General features: G+C 40.7%; 1 protein-coding gene across 1 annotated transcript; it reads left to right on the forward strand.

The window, feature by feature from the left end:
- The first annotated feature begins 1,413 nt into the window (after window positions 1-1,413).
- Window positions 1,414-3,922, forward strand: LOC116684170 (WD repeat-containing protein on Y chromosome-like). Its single transcript, XM_032510060.1, is given in 2 exon segments — window positions 1,414-2,122; window positions 2,125-3,922. Coding segments are annotated over 2 exon segments (2,283 nt in total). The 3' UTR covers window positions 3,699-3,922.
- Window positions 3,923-21,314: the final 17,392 nt, after the last annotated feature.

Consider the following 21,314-nt stretch of genomic DNA (forward strand, 5'->3'; position numbering starts at 1 on the left):
GGTAAATTCTTTACTTTCAGAGGTAGGATGGGAAAACGATTGGCTTTTACCCTGTATAAATAACTAAGTAAAGGAGATACACCCTAAAAATCTTGCATCATATATACCCATCCAATTTATCTAAAATTGATGCCAAAATTAGCTGTTGTGATAGTGACATGGAAAAATCGGCACATTAAGTATTTCATGAAGCTTTTGTCAGGCTTGGAATAATTTATACTATGCAAAACAAAGACGCAAGTTAAAATAGACTGGAAGAGTGTCATCACTGGTTTTGACTACAGCGAAATATATTAACCTCATGTTATTATTAGGCAAATATATTCATAAATCTAAACCATGCTTTAACCCTCTTAACCCCAAAACCTGCTGGGGGGCTTTGAAAAAAGCCTGTTTTGTTTAAAAGATCGCCAAAGAAAAAACACTTACCCTAGAAAGAAGGTGAAAAAAGAAATTGTTGTATGTAATTGGATAAAAAGTGGATAAAAAACTCACATAGAAGATTTCCAACTTCAAAAATTGTAAAAAAAATAAATAAATACAATTTTATTTTTTATTTGCATGATCAAGAAACTGTAAAATGCATAAAATTCTGTTTTTTTCCCCTCTATTTTATTTTAATAAATTATCAAATACAGTTAACTAACATTTATCATTTTTATGTTTTATGCCAATATAACTCTGTTATGTGTTGTTCAACAGACATTTAGGAGCTATTCCTACTTCTGGCCATGGTTGTGTTTGGGAATGTGAGATACCGGATTAGCATATGGGGTGAAAAATGAGATAACAGTGAGTATTAATGTGACATGAGCAAAAAAACGCTTAAAAATGGCTTGGGTTGTAAGAGGAAAAAAAAATATTTCTGCGATTTAAAGCTGTGAATGTTGAATTGTTATCTGCTTTTAGAAATGCAATGAGATAAGTTGTATTCAATTGTATTCAAAAGTTGTAGTCAATTACTAATGTCTGTATTTGTATGTTTTAAATAGTTGAATCAAGTTTTTTTTTTTATGCTTCACTTCATCACAAACTATGACTATGCGTTGATCTTTTACTGAGGTCACTATCTTTTACTTAGGTCAGTATCTTCGATCCATTGCACATTTAGTACGCAGACACGGAACGTTACACACAATTGTGAGAACTTGCAGCTCAAGTTTCAGCACTCCAGAACATAGAACTAGAATTCTATTCATTGCTCCAGACTGCTAAACTCTCAGCACAATTGCATTGTTTTCATTCAAATAGAAATTTGAACTAAACCAGGATTGACATCTTAAGGGTTGACATTTTAATTCTTAAGCAACTCTATTGAACTGGTTTATTCGGTCGGAGGACCTAACTGAGAACGCTAAAATGGATTCTAGAAGTGAACTTTCAAAGACGGACAAAATGTTTACTGCTGAAAATATGGATGACATTGTAACGCTATTTCATGAGGCGGATGCTGATGGAGGTGGAGGATTGGACATTGAAGAATTCTGTGAAGGACTGAAGCAGTTATTCCCTACTATGGATGAAGAAGATCTCATTGCCCTCCACATGAAGATTGACACAAATGGAGATGGAGGTGTGGACCTCGGGGAGTTAACAGACTACCTGGTGAACAAAAACAAGGCATCACAAAATATGGCTTTTAAAAATCAAATCTTTCCCAAACCTATCAAAATGATATCGGTGGATCACCATAAATCGATTGTTCGTCTGATTCACCGTCCCTTCGAGAATGACAGGGAACCTGACCATGGTTCAGAGGTTTTATTAGGACAAACCAGCACTTACCAAAAAGGTCAATACCTCTCCATCACCTCGAATGGTATCCTCAACTTCTGGCCTGACAGCTTTGACACCTCATACCCAATTCAATTATACAAAAAGGAAAACACACTTCCTTTTTCACACAACAAGAAAATGCACGTTACTGACATGGTCTACATCAGTGAACTCAAACAACTGGCTATCTCCACTTCTGACAGGGAACTAATATTCTATCGCTGCAATGAATTCCCTAAGTTGTTTTCAACCAGCCACTCTTTAATAGTAGAGGACAACATAGTGAATACCATGAACTACTGGTCCAAAGGCACTAAAGCAGTGTTTTCCTTTGGCGATGTAAAAGGTTTTTGTCTGTGTTTGTCTCCTACAACATATGTGAAAACGGCCTCTTCTTCAACGGTGCATATGAGAAAATCTCTCTGCGGGATTATCCAACTGTTTATACTTCAACCCTGTTAAAAAAAACCTCTAAAGACTTTCTATGTGTGAAGGTCAACATCTTTAATGACATTTGCAGTCAGATCCAATATTTTCCATCACTTAGGTCGTTTGCTATCTGCGGTAGTTCATCCAAGACAATGGTCCTTGCTTCTCTACCCAAGACATCCACAACCAAAATGTCTACAAAAGTCTTTAAGAGCAGAGGACATGTGGACTTCTTCACCTGTGTAGAATACTCCACTTCCTCTGGGTATCTGCTGACCGGTGGGACGGACGCCCTACTGAGGACGTGGTTTCCCCATAAAACAGTGTCATGCATCCAGGAATTAAAGGGACATGCCAAACCCATCACCCATATAATGTTAAATCCCAAGGAAAAAGTTTTTGTTAGTTTATCGCTGGACCACCATATATGTGTTTGGTCAGAGGATGCAATGATCTGTTTGCAAAGCTTCAAGATAAAAGAAATGATGCAGAGTCCTATCTCCAGTGTGTGTTACAACACACACCACAATGAGTTAGTCCTAGCTAACACAGACATTGGCAAATATCTTGGAAGAGGAACTGATGTGTTTAAAAATGCATTAACATCGCATGACAAGCCCCTGTGCTGTGCTCTCTATCACAACATTTTCAAACAGGTTGTCTCTGTTTGCCAAAATGGCGTGGTGACAGTGTGGGATATCTTAACAGGAACGGCCACCATGCAGTTCAAGGTGACTCCAGATCAGTACGTGGGGCATGTTGCTATTTCATTTAATGGACTAAAGCGCAGACTGATCACAATTTCCCAGGATGGAAAAGTTAAACTTTGGAACTTCAACAACGGAACAGAGCTTGCCATTCTTCCTGTTACCGTACAAAGGGAGGTGACAGGTATCGTCTGTGTAGACAATAGGGTGTTTGTGTCGGGAAAGAACTCCAAGATCATTTATGACCTGGACATACACGGATATGACAACAGATTTTTGAAGCATGATTATTTAGATGACATTTGCTCAATGGATGTCCATGAAAACACACTGGTTACTGCCTCCAGCAATGGAAATATTGTCATCTGGGAGGCCGCCAGTGGCGAAGTTCTCTACTGGCTCAATGGCAGCAACAGCCCTCGAACAAACATGGCAGACAAAACCACTCAGGGCCAGACAGGGAGTCTGCTTGGTCACAAGAGTCCAAAGCATTTCAGAGGCACTGGGAAAAGACCTCTAAATAGTAAATCCCTGATTGGGAATGACACTGCTGTGATTAACATACCTCTTATCATATGTCTGAAGACCAGGGAGGTTAAAGTTGACACAGCCACACTGCTGACGTCTTCAGATGGCAACATATATGCCTGGTCTGTTATTAGCAAGGGAGGATTGATTGGAAAGTTCAGAGCAGTGAAGGATGAAGGAGCAGTCATTACCACCATGTCAACTGATCCCAATGACCAGATATTACTGACCGGGGATAGTACCGGAAAGATTTATTAGTGGGACATTCAGGCTTTTGGGTTTAAAAACCAGACAAACAACGAGCCATTTGAGGACATAAATGGGTGGTGCGTGTCATTGTGTCCACCTCCTCTGTTGCACTCCTGGCAGTCTCACATCACAGGGGTGGTGAGTGTTCACTGTAACCCAACTTGTGAAAAGTTAATTACCGCAGGGAACTGCAAGGTCTGTCTGTGGGAAAACACAGGAACCTACATAGGCCTCTTTGGGAAAGACCAATGGGGTGCTTCACAAATCAGCCTTGAGAAGAATGCTGAACAGGAGGAGACCGGCAGACCAAGCACAACGAAGACAAGCAAATTTCCATTCGAATGACCTGTCTCTCCAACAAGATCAACGCCACAACCACTGATAGACAGCATTAAAAGCCTCTGTGACAGAATAGACAAGGTAGTCAGCCCTAAGAAGCCTGGAGCCAAATTAACAGATGATCAAATTAATCGTGTATATAGACGGATGATGAAGATTAAGTTAGGACTTGACTTAATAAAAAGTGCAGCTCAATTACAATTAGAGTTTGACACCATCAGCTTAGCAAACATGCAGCAATCTGATGGTGGCGTCAAGCAGGGGACTGAACCCACTTCAAAACAAGTACATTTCCCACCCATCTCAGAGGCGGTGCAGCTCACAGAAAGTCAATTCAAGCCACACCCGCCCCTCATCAGAGGTGGATCTGCTTGTAACCAGCACTCTTACCGGGCTGCATATTAGACTATGTCCAAATATGGGCGTGTGCTCAAGACTCAGGAGAGAGACACATTACAAGGCAGTGTCTTCACTCAAGTTCCACCAGACACCCTGTCAAGCACGAAGGGGTCTCGGCAAACACCGGACCATGTACACTTGCCACCCATCAATGATAAGGTGCAGGGCACACATCATCAGACCCAGTTAAAGATTCAGCCGAAAGACACATTCAAAGGCGGTGTCCTAACACCAGTTTCACCAAACACCCTGCCAGATATGAAGACCTCGCCACACATGCATCTGGACCAGACTATGTGCAAATATGGGCGTGTGCTCAAGTTTCAGCAGAGAGACACATTACAAGGCAGTGTCTTGACACCAGTTCCACCAAACTCCCTGTCAGGCATGAAGGGGTCTCGGCAAACACCGGACCATGTGCACTTGCCACCCATCAATGATAAGGTGCATCGCCCACATCATCAGACCCAGTTAAAGATTCAGCATAGAGACACCTTAAAAGGCAGCTTCCTTCCACCGTGTAAACCAAACACACTACCAGCTTTGAAGACCTTACACCACCTTCAGCTCTCGGCTAGTACAGTCAAGCACGGGTATAAAATCACATCAAAGTATGTACCCTTACCACCAATCTCTGATGAGGTTCAGCTCACCACAGACTGCACTAACGCTACAAGGAGCTCATCAAGATTACTCAGGAGAGGCATTAAAAGGTGAGGTTCTCTCACTATTTCCGACTACCGCAACCACCATTTCCAATCACTGGCACAGCATGAAAACAAACAGTATTTGTTGTATATCAATGTTTTGGTATGAACATTAGCTTGTGACCTTGTTCATTGTGCCTGTTACAACCCAGCTTATTAGTGTAAAACAGGGGTGGGCAATTAATTTTTACCGAGGGCCACATGAGCAACCCGAGCACTGCTGGAGGGCCTGATCGACAATATTTCAATTAAATTTTGCTCAATATTATTTATGATATACCGTAAGATAAATAATAATAATAATAATTTCATTTAACCTAACTTAACTTTTTACAAAAGCAAATTGCTTTTGATGGTTTTGTTTAAACTCTTAATCCTTAAATATTTATTAGGCTATGTGAAATTAAAATAGAATTAAAATAAGAAAAAAACAACAATCATTGAATTGCTGATTGAAACTGCATCTCTGGGGGCTTGAAGTTTGGTAAAAAGTCCTAGTTGGGTTTGCAGTTTTACCATCAACCGTCAGCCTCCCTTGAGCGTCATCAGACAGATTCCGGTATTTATCCTCATGCTTCGTCGTGTAGTGGCGATTCAAATTATAATCTTTAAACACAGCAACCTGTGCACCACAAATTAAGCAAACGGCTTTACCTTTAATTTCTGTAAAGAAATACTTGGCAGTCCATGTTTTGTTGAAAACACGACATTTGTCATCAATTTTTCTTTTTTTAGCCTGAGCAGACATCTCGGGGGTAACTGGGCATCACTTCGCTGTCGCTGTGCACCTTCACTCACAGGTAACGCACAGACATACGTCCATAAATAACACTTTTCAAAATAAAAGCAGGACAGTTGTATTGCACGCACGACATAGATGTTTTTCAAATTTATTTTGTAATTTGTGATTGCCGTTGTTCACCTTCACTCACAATCATACACGTGCATACGTCCACACGGAAGTAATACAAATAACGCTTTTCAAACAAAAGCAGCACCGTTGTATTGCACACTCGACATAGATATTTTTTAAATTTATTTTGTAATTTATGATTGGCCTCGCGCGGGCCGAACAGGGACGCACGCACAAAGGGCCGGATGTGGCCCGCGGGCCCTAAGATGCCCAGGTCTGGTGTAAAAGGAAGTAACATATGCATCAGGCGAGATCTACCGAAGGCACAGGCTTATCTCTCCTTTAGTACATGTAAAGGACCTCAGCGTGTGTGTGTATTTCAGGCCTGTGTGTAGCGTTTCTAACAACAACTGAGTGTAAATTGTAATTTTTCAATAAATAATAAAATCAATAAAAAGTATAAATTATCATACATTTTGCTGTCTCTCTCTTTTAAATTTAACTGCAGATGGATACAAAGAAAAGACAACAACGTGCAGTATTGGAAATTTTCTATCAGGGCTGTAGTACTCAAGTCCAGTCTTGGACTCGAGTCCAGACTTGAGACCGTTTTTCTATGGACTCGGACTTGTCTCGGACTCTATAGTATTTGGACTCGGACTTGTCTCGGACTCGACCACTGGTCTTGCCCAATAAGACTTTTGGTCTTGACCGAGTCCATGTGTCTTTATTATATTGATGATAATATTGGAGGGAAAGTGAAACACAGTCCAGGTGGGGATATTGTTCGGCTTTTTACAAGTTCAGCCAGCCAACGTTAGCTAAGGCTATGCCGGTGTTTGCTAACGTTAGCGCACCAGCGTTAGCCTAGCTTACTAACGCTAGGTAAATATTACGGCTGCCTTCTGTTGGAGCTAAATCCTGCTCCATCTCAGGGTTCATTCAATATAAAATTTTAAATCCCAACATCTCAGAGATTCCTATATCTGCGTCCACGTTGTTAACATAAGACCTGTGGTGTTAGTTTGAGCCCTCATTGTATCACATGAAATAAGCTTTGCGCCTACGAGATGGGTGGGTTTTTGTTACGTTATAAAAAAGCTAACTGGCTATAGTTAGCCCGTTTGTATGCTAGCGGACATTAGCTAACGTTGCCGAGCCGTGTGTGTGTTAACGAACATATGTTAAATTACACGCTGTTCATTGTTGTTTAACCAAACTTTTTTTCTGAAAATACATATCTTTCCTATTAACCTACGTCCAAATAACAATAGAATACAATAATTTTTTAGGGAAGCCATAAACCAACCATAGGGATACACTCTGTAATACTGGTCACTTCATTTCTACATTACATCTGGAGTGAAGCTATGTTGTCATTTAGTTGCTCAAATGCTCAGTACTAGTACTACTGTAGTAGTATCAGTTCTAATGCTCAGTACTAGTACTACTTTAGCAGTATTGTCTATGTAGCTATTATTAGTTATCATATCAAGGGGAATGGCTATACTCATAAATCCTGGGTGTTCTGACACTGTTTTTGCTTTTATATCAACAAATAACCCAAACGGATTGTCTTGATACTGTCATCATAAGACCTTTTTTTCTGTCCTGGACCTGGTCTTGACTCGGACTCAAACCTCTTTGGACTCGGTCTTGACTTGGACTCGACTAGTCCTGGTCTTGGACTCAACAAAGGTGGTCTTGACTACAGCCCTATATTAAACACAGTCTTGATTATTTATGTTTTCAGGGTTTTCCCCGCCACAAGTCTAATGTCTAACCGTACGTTCACAGCGCCACCAACTTGAGCGTCTAAAGTTACCGGAAGTCATTCATTTTCAATGGAAGCCGGCTTCTCTCAGCTGCAAGGAGCGGCAAATCTGTCGGCGTCGCGTTTTGGGCGTGTTGAGCGTCAATCAGAAAGTTGAAATTTTTCAACTTTATGGTAATGAGCTATGACGCGGTTCAGCGGCAAGCAGCGGCTAACGCCAGCCGCCAATCGGAATATAGACGTCCTTCACGCTGGCTGATCCTGGAGAAACATACAATGTAATCTTTTGTTCCTACCAAAACATTAATTCTGAGGACAAGCTCATAATCGCCGTTGCTGGGTTACCTTTCGTTTATAATATAACGTTGTTTGTACATAGGAACAAGTTAACGCTACCTGCCGGTCACATCCGCTTACACTGAAGTCCGGCACGGGTCGCTAGATTAGTCCAGCGGCTGCTCGCTCTGCCTGCATGCCGCTATGGCTCAGCGGCTAACGAGCGAGCTAACTGCTAACAGACCCCGTTGCGACCAATTAATACAACTTCTGTCATTATATATGTAATTTATAAAGGTTTCTAGTGTCAGTGTATTGGCCGTGGCTGCGTGCGCTTCTCCCGGTCGAACAGAAAACGCCGCCACGTCAGAGCGGCCAAAGCGTCACAAAGCTTCCCCGTACTTTTTGACAAGCGTCTTTGGCGGGGCGGCCAGAGCTTTTTTGCAGCTGAAGTCGGTGGCGGTGTGTACGTACGGTTAGTCTCACGGAATTGGCTTAGACCGATGCCCCCCTACAGTGACTCTGAAAACCCCCAAGGGGTTCCTGACCCCCCTGTTGAAAATCTCTGCCTTAGAGCAGTGGTTCTCAAGCTTTTATTCAATAATGTTTCCCTTATGAACAGTTTGTGTTAAGCCATGTACCCCTTAACCAGCACAAATAATTTTTGGTAGAAAAAAAAAGTTAAAGAGGAACAATACAGAGATATCAGCGATAGATTGACTAAACATCAGCTTTGTACCTGTAAAACATTTAAATGCTAATGAAAAAAGGCGACAAAATCCATTTTAAACAACAAAACCTTGGAAAGAGACGGTAGAAAGAAGGAAGTAAGACAAGAATTGGCTGAAAACAAATAACTTTGACAAAAAAATAGAAGAAAGAAGGAAGGCAACACTAGGGCGACAAAAGTGCTAAACATTTTCAACAGAATTCTGCTAAATATGTATAGCTGTTGCCCCCACCAAAAGTAGTGTTTTGATATAATAAATTAAGCTGGTTGTGTGTTAATGTAGTGATTACAGCCTAACTATTTTCTGTGGTGGCCGTAGCTCAGTCCTTGTTAACGCTAGCTAGTAAATTACGCCATGTCATGGTTTAATATTATAACCGCCCTTTGTCACATTCATTTAAAATTAAAATACCCGTGCTCTAACTAAATGTAGGGGAGAGCCGGGACAGTTGAAACACTTTTTGATTAAACGTAATTTACAAAGCGGTCGTATTACCCTGAAAGCTGATATTTTGTCACTAGCAACCTACACGTGTCATCTGTCAAATACAGTTGTATTTTCAGCTTTGGACAAAACCGTTCAGGAGTTATTACAGCAAAAGTGGGACGTGCGTAATGTTTCATCTGTCCCTCCTGGACGGGATGAATGAAACATATAGTTTAAGCCATATAAACTTCCAACTACTTTAATATTTTACTGTATATCATGGATGGTACTTCCAAAAGGTGTTATTATAGATAGATTGTTGCAGGACTATGCGTCTTTGTGAATGTCTGTTAACAACTAATTGCCGTCATCCTAAAGCGCGTATGAAGCGGTTATTGAAATATCACGCACTGTGGATGATTGTGCTATTTTTATAGCTAGAACAGTAAGTTTTTCCATTTATATCATGTTTCTCTTGTGGAATATGTCGTTTCACTAGGTTTTTACATGGGTTATACCACTGGACATCCAAATAACGCGCCCCAACCCGTCCGTCTCCATAGGATAACATGGGAAAACTCGCCCCCCCTACCTGGTGGGCTCAAATATATTTTCATCTTTCTAAAACTGCTTTTCCATGTCTCACCTCCATAAATAATTGTATGAACACAGATAATTGTGCCTTTACTTAAAATCCATGGAGTTCCAGCCAGGTCGGGGACAGTTGAAACAGCTAGACATATGCCATTACAGCCTGTTTTGCTTCTCATGTAAACAAGCATGAAATATGAAGGTCTGGGATTGTGGAGAACACTAACTGGTCTACTGAATAAGCATGTAGTCAAACCTTTAAATGAAAAAAATCTCGTTAATAATAGAAAAAATGTGACCGCTAATGAAGTTTACTTTTGACCATCAAAACTGGTTTATCGGCTGTAACTCCGCGATAAAAGGAAATAACAGGAAGATATTTGGCTGATAGGAGGAGGTTAACATGCTCTATGTTCAGACCTAAGGAAGTCTGTCTATCATCATTGGACTCGGAGAAAACTGGAATGTTTCATCCGTCCCGCGTTTCAATCGTCCCGGCTCTCCCCTACTAATCTGACTAGCTAGAAAGCTAACCATAACGTAACCATTACACAGGCCAGTAACGTTAGCTATAACGTTGACGTTAGGCTTAGCTAATTGAACGTTCCCCGGTATCCCTTAATGTTAATACTAGCTGGCTTACAGTAATCAAATGCCATACTTTGTATCGGTAAATTTTATTTTTTTTTAATCTGGGAACATAAAGCTGAATACATGTTATTGAATCAAATTGTAAGGTAAATTCGGCATATAGCTAGTTAGCTATAGCGTTAGCTAATCTGTCAACTAGCTAACAATGAATAATATTTTTAAAAGGTGAATAGGTTCAGGGGACGTCTAAGGGCAGGCTAACCTTCGTACTTTGTGATTATAAGGTTTTATTTTGACCCTGCTTATCACCAAAATGACACTAAGATAACCAGTTTAGTAAGACGGTGGTTAATTTCTGTACACTTCTGCATTAACAATTGATTTTAACACTAGAACGGCCATGACGGTCATTTTGACCGTTTTGCAATTTATATATGTAATAACTAGGGGTGATCCGAGTATCCGGCTGAAACGAGTATCCGGTATGGATAAAGCACTTTTGCCGAGTACAAGTATTATACGAGTAATATGAGTAAATATCCGTGCTCGGATTGAATACAACTCCTCAAATGTCCGCGCAGCGTTCTGTGATAATCGAAGCGCCCACCCCCCCCCCCCGGGCTACAAACCCGCTCGGATCGATCACACACACACAGAACATGGAGAAATGCGCTCCCTCTCTCTCTCTCGCTCGCTCGCTCCCGCTCTGTCAGGCAGGCAGTCGGGTCTGCGGATCTGTTCCGTTAACGTTTAGGGTTTCTTCAGATTCAGGTTTGTTTTTAACTTCGGTTTGTAGTCCTTACATAGTAACCAGTAGATTTCTGGTGAACGAGGGTTTCAGACGTGCTGCTTGGTTTAAATGCAACTCCCGTTGCGTGTCTGCCATCGGAGATTTTTTTTTTTACTGTCAGCTGGTATTTGATGAATCTTTAATTGGTATTTGATCGATACAACTGTAATTTAATCAATATTTCAATTTAGATATCTCTCCTCTACGTTCACTATACTTGGCTTGTGTCTTCCACCTTCCTGAGCAAACGCCGCTTTCACATCTTGGCCCACATTGCTCCTCCTCCCCCTCCTGCTCCTCTGCTGTGATTCGTCGTTGTGTCGTCACGTGACTCACTGTTTTTTTTGCAGTATCGCCCACCACTACTGCTCAGAGCTGTTTTAGAAAGCCATATTTTACGATGCTGAAATCACTGATTATTTACATGGAGTCTGGTGGGTTTAGCAAACGCAATTTCGCGGACTTTTATGTTTTAAAAAGGATCTTAATCTTTAATAGACAGGTCAAACTCCTTAGAAATCCTTTCCATAATGTTGTCAGACACTTAGAATATTAATCTCTGTTAGCAGCAAAACAAGCACTTTTATGAATACAAGCTGCTCAGCCATGAGAACAGCTTTAGGTCTAGTGTCCCTTTAAGTTTTACAAAAGTAAAAACATTACTTGTTTTGTAGGTAAATACGCTTCTTAGCTGAAAATGTCCCCGGATTTTGTCTGAGAAATCTGGTCACCTTAGCTTAAAGCCCATGTTGCAAGTTAACTACCACTGTTGATTATTGGGTACAAAAAGCACTCAAGATATGTATATCATTTTTAAAAATGTCTCCAAATAGTTTTAAAAGTTAGTTTTTGGTCATTTTTGGTATTCGCGGGTTTATGAAGTCAATTCGGCGATGACGTCACAATAGGGAGTTAAGTCTCAGCCTGGCACTAGAACTACTGCGACTGACTGGGATGAGGAAGAGGAGGAAAGGCCAGCAGACGAATAATTACCAACCTTCCAGATGTGAGAGGGCAAATGAGGAATTGTCAAGATTGTGGGGCAGTCTCCTTCATTTATCTCTATCATTTATCGCTTTCATTTAGCAACGCAGCAGTGCATACAATGACTTTACTTTTTACTGTCAGTGAATAGCACCGAGTGAACATCAACGTTTTCTTTCTATCTGTCGTTAGTTCAGATAAGTACTGGTACACTTATCTAGATATAGGAATAGAAGGCATCCCTGAGTGTTATTTCTAAGTGTTTACCTCGTCCTCCGGTGAAAACGTGTCGCTGTTTGGCCGGTGCTTGTGTGTTTGGTAGTGAAGCTGCGGTGGAGAGCGGGTGGTGTAGGGGAGTGAGCCTCCGGTCGGGAAGCTCGCCCCACAATCAGCTTATCTGAAGATGCCTAAATCCGTTTTCAAACATTTCAGACAGGATCATGGTCCCCCCAACCAGCACGCACCAGTATTGTAATTGCTTATATTTACTTTACCATTCCTTTTAGACTGAGTCATATGAAAGGCTCCTTGTCCCTTAACAAAAAGTTCACTGCAGACAGGCAGGCTGTAAAAACGTCTTGACAGTATCAAGACAATCATTCTGGGCCATTACAGCCATTCCCCTTGATATCATACAATCTAAAGAACACAGAATAAAATATGGTGATACCTCATACCCAGTAAGCACACATACGTCGGCACGACGTCTGCAAATGATCGCTTCATCTGCAATTGATCGCGGGTCATTTGGAAGCATCGTTAATTGAGCGTCTGTACGTCGTATTGTGATATAAATCTATACATCGCAGGAACGTATTAAATACGTCTTTTAGATGTATTACAGGTTCCTCAGTTGTTTGCGGGTCATTTGGAAGCATCGTTAATTGAGCGTCTGTACGTCGTATTGTGATATGTGGGAAATTATACTCAGGTATTGTGAATTATTGTGAGAAATTGTACTCAGGTATTGTTATCATATTTAGACACTGTGAATGAACTTATGCATAAGTTAATGAAACAAAACTCATATCAGACATTGAATGAAGGAGAAAATGTACTGTTGCTTGGCATCCAGGTGGGGGCGACACCCTGTTGGCAAACGTTACATTTTACAAGAGAACCGGATGCAGTAAGGCCAGAAAGCCACGTGTTCACTCACAATGGAGGGGAACAAAAGGGGGATTCCCACAGGAAACAACCCGCAACACACGCACACACCCACACATTGCCGAAGAATGTAAACAGGAAGTCGCGCCCACCCAGCCAATAGAAATACAGTTGCTAAGGCGATATGACCCGCCTTGTGACGCTTTTAACCAATAGGGCTCCCTTAAGGGCTGCTTTATAAACCGTTGCATGTGACTGTTACAGGGCCTTTTTGGAGACCTCTGAGCTAGTCATGTTTCATTGAGACCCGTGCACGTATTTATTGTCCGGAATGCATTGCTCTGTTTTATTAATAAATCTTTTTTGGTATACTTAATCAAAGCTAGAGTGATTCCTTAGCTAATTGAGTCCCGACGTTTGGACCCTCCAAGTGGAATTCGCAACAGATATAAATCTATACATCGCAGGAACGTATTAAATACGTCTTTTAGATGTATTACAAGTTCCTCAGTTGTTCGCGGGTCATTTGGAAGCATCGTTAATTGAGCCTAATTCTCACGCACATATACAGTATACACAGTATACATATACAGACACACACATATAAACACACACACACATGCTTGCTATGGGGGCCGGACCTCCGCTTGCGGTCAGATGCAATTTTGGAGAACACAAGAAAAGCTCTGTGTTAAACTGTTAAACTCTCCCTTTATTTCACCCGTCTTTCAGGAATTTAAAAGTGTTACATTTGCTCATCATGCCTTTATATAAAACATATATTAACAATATATTAATATATAACAATATAGCAATTAGAACTAACTTCACTAACGATTGTTAGGCCTACACTGATTTGTCTGCTTTGCAAAATGTCATAACGTTATCACTGTTGGGAGCGATGATGGCTAATGGTGTTTCTGCTTATACCATATGGTAGTAGCAGTTGCAATGTAGAGACTGTTGACCGACAGCACCAACTACAAAAACTTATTCTTCTGCAGTGAGGATGGCTAAGCAGACTATTGGGACTATAGGCATACTCTGTCGACCATTCAGGAACTGGCCCAGAAAAGATGCCTGTCAAAAGTAAAGAGCATCCTCAAAGACCCACTCACCCTCATCCCAGACTGTTTTCCCACTTCCCCTCTGGCAAGAGGTAGCCTACCGAAGTCTGAAGACAAGGACTGCAAGATTCAAAAACCGCTTCTTTCCCCACTGCTGTCAGACTATTGAACAATAAAAGGATAACCATTAAAACAGACAAATCAGTTTGATTACTATTCATGTACTTATGTGTTTGAATGCACCTTTTTCTTAACTGCATTATTTAAAGAAGGTAACTTTTGGAAAAACTGTGAAAAATAAAATAAAAGGAGTTAATGGTGGTGGGATGTAACAAGCATTACTCAAGTAGCCTACTGTAGCCTACAATTTTCAGATAGGCTGTACTTGTGTATAGGCTAGGCCTAATTGAGGAATTTAATTTATGCTACTGTACAGTTCAACGCCGCTGCAATTCAGAAACAAATTTTACTTCTCACTCCACATTTTACACATTAACTTACCAGAGTTACATATTAATCAATGAATGGTACATTGAAAACTTTACCATAATGGTAGTTTAAACTACCTTTACCAGCTCAAACAATCTAAGGGTACACATTTTACACACACACACACTTAGGGTATTTAATTGTTTTTAGTAGCTACATCTCCTCTCAGTTGTCGTCTATGGGACAAGGTGGTATCTTCTTCCAACCAAGAACTACAAGGTCGCAGACATCTTTAAGACCAACAGCCTAAGCAACCCATGAGTGACGAGTTAGCTGAGACTTTGCCGCCATTCGTTATCCTACAGCGCTGATTGGTTAAACCGAACGGCGGCATATTTGAGAGGTACTTAAACGAAAACCGCGAAAACGTTTATCTTTCCCGACAACCTTTTCGTCGAAAAGGTAATGTTAAAATCCGAAGTTAATATACCGAGCCTTCTACAAGGTTTACCAATAGGCATTTAGATTAGGGTAATGGATACGACCGCTACTTTGATATTCACTACTTAACGTTAGCTAGCTACGTATTTCGTCACAATTGTTTTTTCCGTTACTAACGTTAACCTAGCTAGCTAGCTAGCTGTTAGCGGATACAATGCTAACGTTAATAAAATACGGCTTGGTAACTTAGACTTTATAGCCAACCAATAGTTACCGTAAGTGACGTTAAGAACTTGACCGGTCAAAATTTAGTCTGACCGGATGGGGCCGACTTAAATTTGATCGGCCTTATGTAAATTTATTTTGGGAAGGGTTGAAAAACTAGGTTGGCTAGCTAGCCGATCCAGCAGTTTGCCTTGTAGCCCGTTAATTGTATCGGCCAGGTAGAAACCCCGCCCCAGTCTCGTGACAGCAAACTGGCGTTTAGCCTAACGGGCGGGTGTTACCTTAAGTGCGCAACGGACGTGCATTAATGAGGCTAGTGTATGTAAATCGCGGATATTTAAAATATATATATTTTTAAATTTATCTAAAGGATAAATGATCTGTGTCAGAATATTTCAACAATGCTCTAATGTCACTTAGATTGTCTGTTTGCTTTAATTTTGACAGCTGTGAACGTTACCTGCAGATCAGAAGCCCCCTTCTCCATTTCCTTCATACCATTCAACAAAAATCCAGGGTGAGCTCTTCAAACGGTCCTAAGTTCTTCAAATAAAATGCTGATACAAAAACAATACTATTAGAATGTAGCTATCACTAGTGGACATGACAACACTCAAATACACTGTTCTACTACTTTTGTTTACAGTGGAAATAATGCATTAATTCACAACAAAATGTCAAATGTTATGACACGAGAAATAAAAACATGTATTAAAAATGAAAGGAATTTTGTTTAAAAGGTGTGGTACATGAAAGAAATGTAATCCAATTTCAGAAGCATGACACAGGGTATGAGTCTGTTTTTGATCATGACATCAATGGTCTATTGGCATACAGGCATACACACTATCATTTTTAGTAATTCATTTTGTAAATCAAGTTAACTTGCGGCAAAGGTAAGTTGAATTTTAAAAAGGTTTATATACACACACGTGTGTATCTATCTTGATGCATGGTTTTATTCCAGATAGCCTAATTGCTGGTTAGATTTAATTAAGGCATCAACCTCCAAGAGAGAGAGAGAGAGAGAGAGAGAGAGAGACACAGAGACACAGAGACACTTACACACACAGAGAGAGAGAGACACACACAGAGAGAGACACACACAGAGAGAGAGAGACACACACACACACACACACACACACACACAGCGAGACACACACAGAGCGAGACACACAGAGACAAACAGAGAGAGAGAGAAACACAGAGAGAGAGAAACACAGAGAGAGAGAAACACAGAGAGAGAGAAACACAGAGAGAGAGACACAGAGAAATTGCCTTTATCTTTGCGGTAAAAGTTAACTTGATTTACTTACAGTCTATAACTGCTAATGGGCAATTAAAAATAAAGAGTTTGGCATACAGACACAACTTTAAACAATATGACCCAGATGTTATGCAAAAGAACAAACTCAAAGTTCAATACACTTTTAAGAAGTTGGTAGGATGTTGTAATTGACGAATTCCAATTTCCAGATCATCCAGTTGAAGCTGCTGTTGAGCTGACCAGACCCCAGAACCACAACCTTGTCGGTGACATAGAAAATTTGTTACTTCTTTAGACTGTATACATTTAACTTTTATACTGAGTTAACCTTATTTACAAGTGTACATTGCAAATTAATTAAAAAAAATTAATTTAGCTAGTAAGTAGTTTAGTTAGTTGTTAGCATTATTAGTTAAAACTGTAGAATATACATTAGTATGGCTAGTAATACACAGTCGTACTGGACACGGAGAAGGAGGTCTAGAGCAAGGGTTGAAGCTCAGTTAAATCAAGTTGCGGAGGGGAATCGTGTGACGGACCTTTGTGATGCTGAGGAGGCATATGAAGATGCGAGCGACTTCTATGAGATGGAGTGCCAAACACCTGCCGATGAGACGGAAGAGTTCTTTGATGCATATGAACCAGACACTGAACCAGACACAGAGTCAGACACAGAACAAGGCACTTTGCAGGAAAATTTGGCTGCATGGGCAGTTGAGCATAACATCACTCACAATGCACTGAATTCATTGCTTCAAACACTTGGACAGCACCATCCACTGTTACCAAGTGATGCCAGAACATTGCTTGGTACCCTGCGGTCCAGCAAGATTCTTGTCCAGGAAAAAGCTGGTGGCCAGTACCACCATTTTGGTATCCTGGAGTCAATTTCAGTGGTGTTAAAGAAACACAAATGTCTGTTAGAGGATAGTTCTCTTGATCCTTTGTCTCTTCAAGTTAACATTGATGGGCTGCCAATTTTCAAAAGTTCTACCACACAGTTCTGGCCCATTCTTGGAGTTATTCAGAATCTTCCACAACATGACCCTGTTGTAATTGGTCTTTTCTGTGGTGCAAAAAAACCCAACAATCTCGATGAGTTCATGGAGGATTTTGTTGCAGAGATCAATGAACTTGAGAGAGGTTTTGAGTTTGAAGGGATCACACTTACGTTCAAGCTGGCAGCACTGGTGTGTGATGCTCCTGCCCGGGCTTTTGTTAAATGTGTCAAAGGTCACTCAGGATATCACGGGTGTGAGAAGTGCACAGAGGATGGTTTGTATGTAGAAAACCGAGTCACTTTTCCAAGAACAGACATGCCTGTAAGGACAGATCAAGACTTCCGTGACAGAAAAGATGAATACCATCACCTAGGGACTTCCCCTCTTGAAAACACATCACTTGGGATGGTTTCTGGATTTCCCCTTGACTACATGCATCTTGTCTGCCTGGGTGTCATGCGCCGCCTACTTCTCCTGTGGATCAAGGGTCCCCTTACGTGTAGGCTGCCTACATTTCTAGTAAACAAACTCTCACAGAGGCTTGTCGAAGCTCGTCATTTGGTTCCCATTGAGTTTGCCCGCAGACCTAGGACAGTGGCAGAGATTGATCGGTGGAAGGCAACAGAGTTTAGACAGTTTTTACTGTATACTGGTCCAGTGATTCTGAAAGACATCGTAAGCTCTGCTGTATACCACAACTTTCTGTTACTTTTCATTGGTATCCACATTTTGTCCTGCAAAGCCCTGGTTGATGACTACTTGGACTATGCAAATGACATACTTACTCTCTTTGTCAAGCACTTTGGAGAGCTTTATGGTGCCAAGTATCTTTCCTACAATGTTCACAATCTTGTGCATCTGGCACAGGATGTCAGAAACCATGGTGTTCTGGACAGATTTAGTGCTTTCAGGTATGAAAATGCATTGTACAAGCTCAAAAAGCTTGTTAGAAAGCCCACATGTCCATTAGCTCAAATCGTGAAGAGACTTTCTGAGGGGCAGAAATCCTCTTCACCTAAGGAAATCTTTGGGCTCAGAAAGCCACACACTGCAGGTCCCCTTCTGCCATTGTTTCCCAGTGCCACACAGTACAGGGAGCTGAAGATGAAGACATTTACCATTAAACTTGATAGAGCCAACAGTCACATTTTTATAAATGGTCAGGTTGCAAGGGTAAAAAACATATTTTCTGTTGGGAGTGAGGTGCACATTGCATATAGTACCTTTATGCATCAGGATTCTTTCTTTGAGTACCCGTTGTCCTCCACCACATATGGCATCTACTTGTTAGATGGCCTGTCGAGCACAGTCAGATATTGTAAGTCAGACCTGATAGGACAGAAGTCATTCCTTGTTCAGCATGGCCGGAAATGTGTTGCCATCCCTCTGTTACACAAAGATTAAATGCTCTTCACATGCAGCTCCAGCCTAAGATCGCTCAGTTGTTATATGCCATGAAAACAATGTCTATTTCTCCTCCTAACTCAAGTGGGCTGTAAAAGCTACTGTCTTTGTTGGCTGGTATTCACCTGTTCTATATAACAAATGTGAAACAGTTCTTAACAGTCTCTCCCCTAAACACAATTTGGTGCATCCTTAAATCGCTCGGCATTTTGCAGCAACATTGTATGATTTCTCACTTGCTTTAAAGTCAGCCATAAAAATCCCTTTTACATGGACTGGTATTGTTAAGCTGTATTAATTGGCTTGCTTCTCTGGCCACTATCGTTTGATTGTAGTTTTGGACTTTAGCTGTTAAAACTTAGTATAGCACTTGCTATAGTGCATTTATGACTGATGTGCCCTTCACGCCCACACCAGTCACACTTCATTCTGTGCTTCTCACATGGGATCTTGCACTTACTTGCATGTCTCTTCTCCTCTGCGTTCTGAGTCCAGTTCTCTCTTTGCAGCTTATTGTTCTGCTGCCTCTGTTGCCTAATTTTTCAAAATCATCCTCACATGCACAAAACTGTTCATAGTTCTGTTGTGCTTTCTGTCTAAACACATCTCTTATTTTATATTATTATTTATTATAAAATTATTTTATATAAAAATACAAGACAATTATAGTACAGAAATGTGTAAAAAAAAAAATATATATATATATATATATATATATAGAGAGAGAGAGAGAGAGAATTATAAACAATGTTTTTGGGGCTTTTCCTTTTTTTGTGGGACTGGATTATTTTTTGTCATTGTTTCTAATTATAGAAAATGTACATGATAGTCGAGTTTGAGGAGCATTTGGAGACGGCTCCCATTGCCAGTAACTGGATGGAAGATGGCCAAGCATGGTGGCCTCCGTATATTGACAGGACAAGGCTTATAAAAAGTGTCCGGAAAATGGAGCCTCCACAGCCAGACAAAGGCTGGGTCCGGCACCGGGTCAGAGTCCTGTACGAAACTGGTAATAACTATTAGAAAGATTAGTATATAAAAATAAAAATATTTGGCCTAAATGACATGATAGGAAATAAGCTTTTTTTTCACCTTAGATTCTTTTGACAATATAATGGTGAAGTGGAAGCGGTCTTGTGACACTTCGGACCTAAACACGGACACAGAGCCCTCAAAGAGGCAATCTAAGTATGTTTGGCATTATTATAAACACATCAATTTATTGGGATTTAAGCTTATTCACCGTTTCCCCCAGAGCTCGAGAAGTTCATACATACTCTACTCATCTCATGGAGCTAGCCTACGGTTCAGATTAAAGTGACAAAATAACGTCAACTCGTATTTACATGTTGTGATTTGTATAGTTACAGCGTGTACATATAACAAGGTCATATGAGACACAGCCATCTTCTAACCGTATATAAACTGGGAACTATAGTCTCAGAAAGGCAAAGCACTGCTACTTCTGCTACTTGGTGCTTGGTACTCGCAGCAGAGAGAAGCATTGCTTTGCTTTTATGAATATAGTTCCCACTTTATATACGGTTAGAAGATGGCTGTGTCTTTTTTTTGGTACACATTAAGTCCCAATAAGTTGGCGTGTTCCTTTAAACATTGTGTATTACCTTGCCATGAATCTCTTGAGATAACAAATTTCTGTTGCAGAAAAAATCCTCGGTACTCTTCTTCCGAAGAGCTGTCTGACAGTCCCAATCCCCCTAAGCAAAGACAAAAAAAGGCCACGAGGGCTCTGCCACCAGCACCAACTCCACCACCACCACCGCTCCTTCGGGAGAAAACACAGAGAGGTAACAATGAAAAAGTTAAATGGTTATTTTTTTTTTTAAAGGTATACAGTATTACATACAGTAAATGTGTACTATCCAGCTTTTAATGTTTGAGTTACAATAAAGTATACTAACCAATACTGTCTTTTCTTTAAGCAATGTCTCAGCTTGGAGCAGGCCTGGATGAGGCGGACAACAATCCTCCACCACTGCCCTGTGGTAAGTTGTCTGAGACAGTATTAATAGAAAAGCTTTATTTAACAGTAGCAGAAGTATTTGTGGTACATGTAGCCCCTGCTACCACCAGAAATAAGTACACTGTACAATGAACAAAAAAATTATCAGGCAACAACTCCAAGATAAAGTCTTCATCGTTTGGGATGCACAGACTGATTTGTGTGACCACAGTTGCACAACACAGCTCAAATTTTCAACA

This window comes from Etheostoma spectabile, unplaced genomic scaffold, assembly GCF_008692095.1.
Source record: "Etheostoma spectabile isolate EspeVRDwgs_2016 unplaced genomic scaffold, UIUC_Espe_1.0 scaffold00019224, whole genome shotgun sequence".
NCBI classification, from domain to species: Eukaryota; Metazoa; Chordata; class Actinopteri; order Perciformes; family Percidae; genus Etheostoma; species Etheostoma spectabile.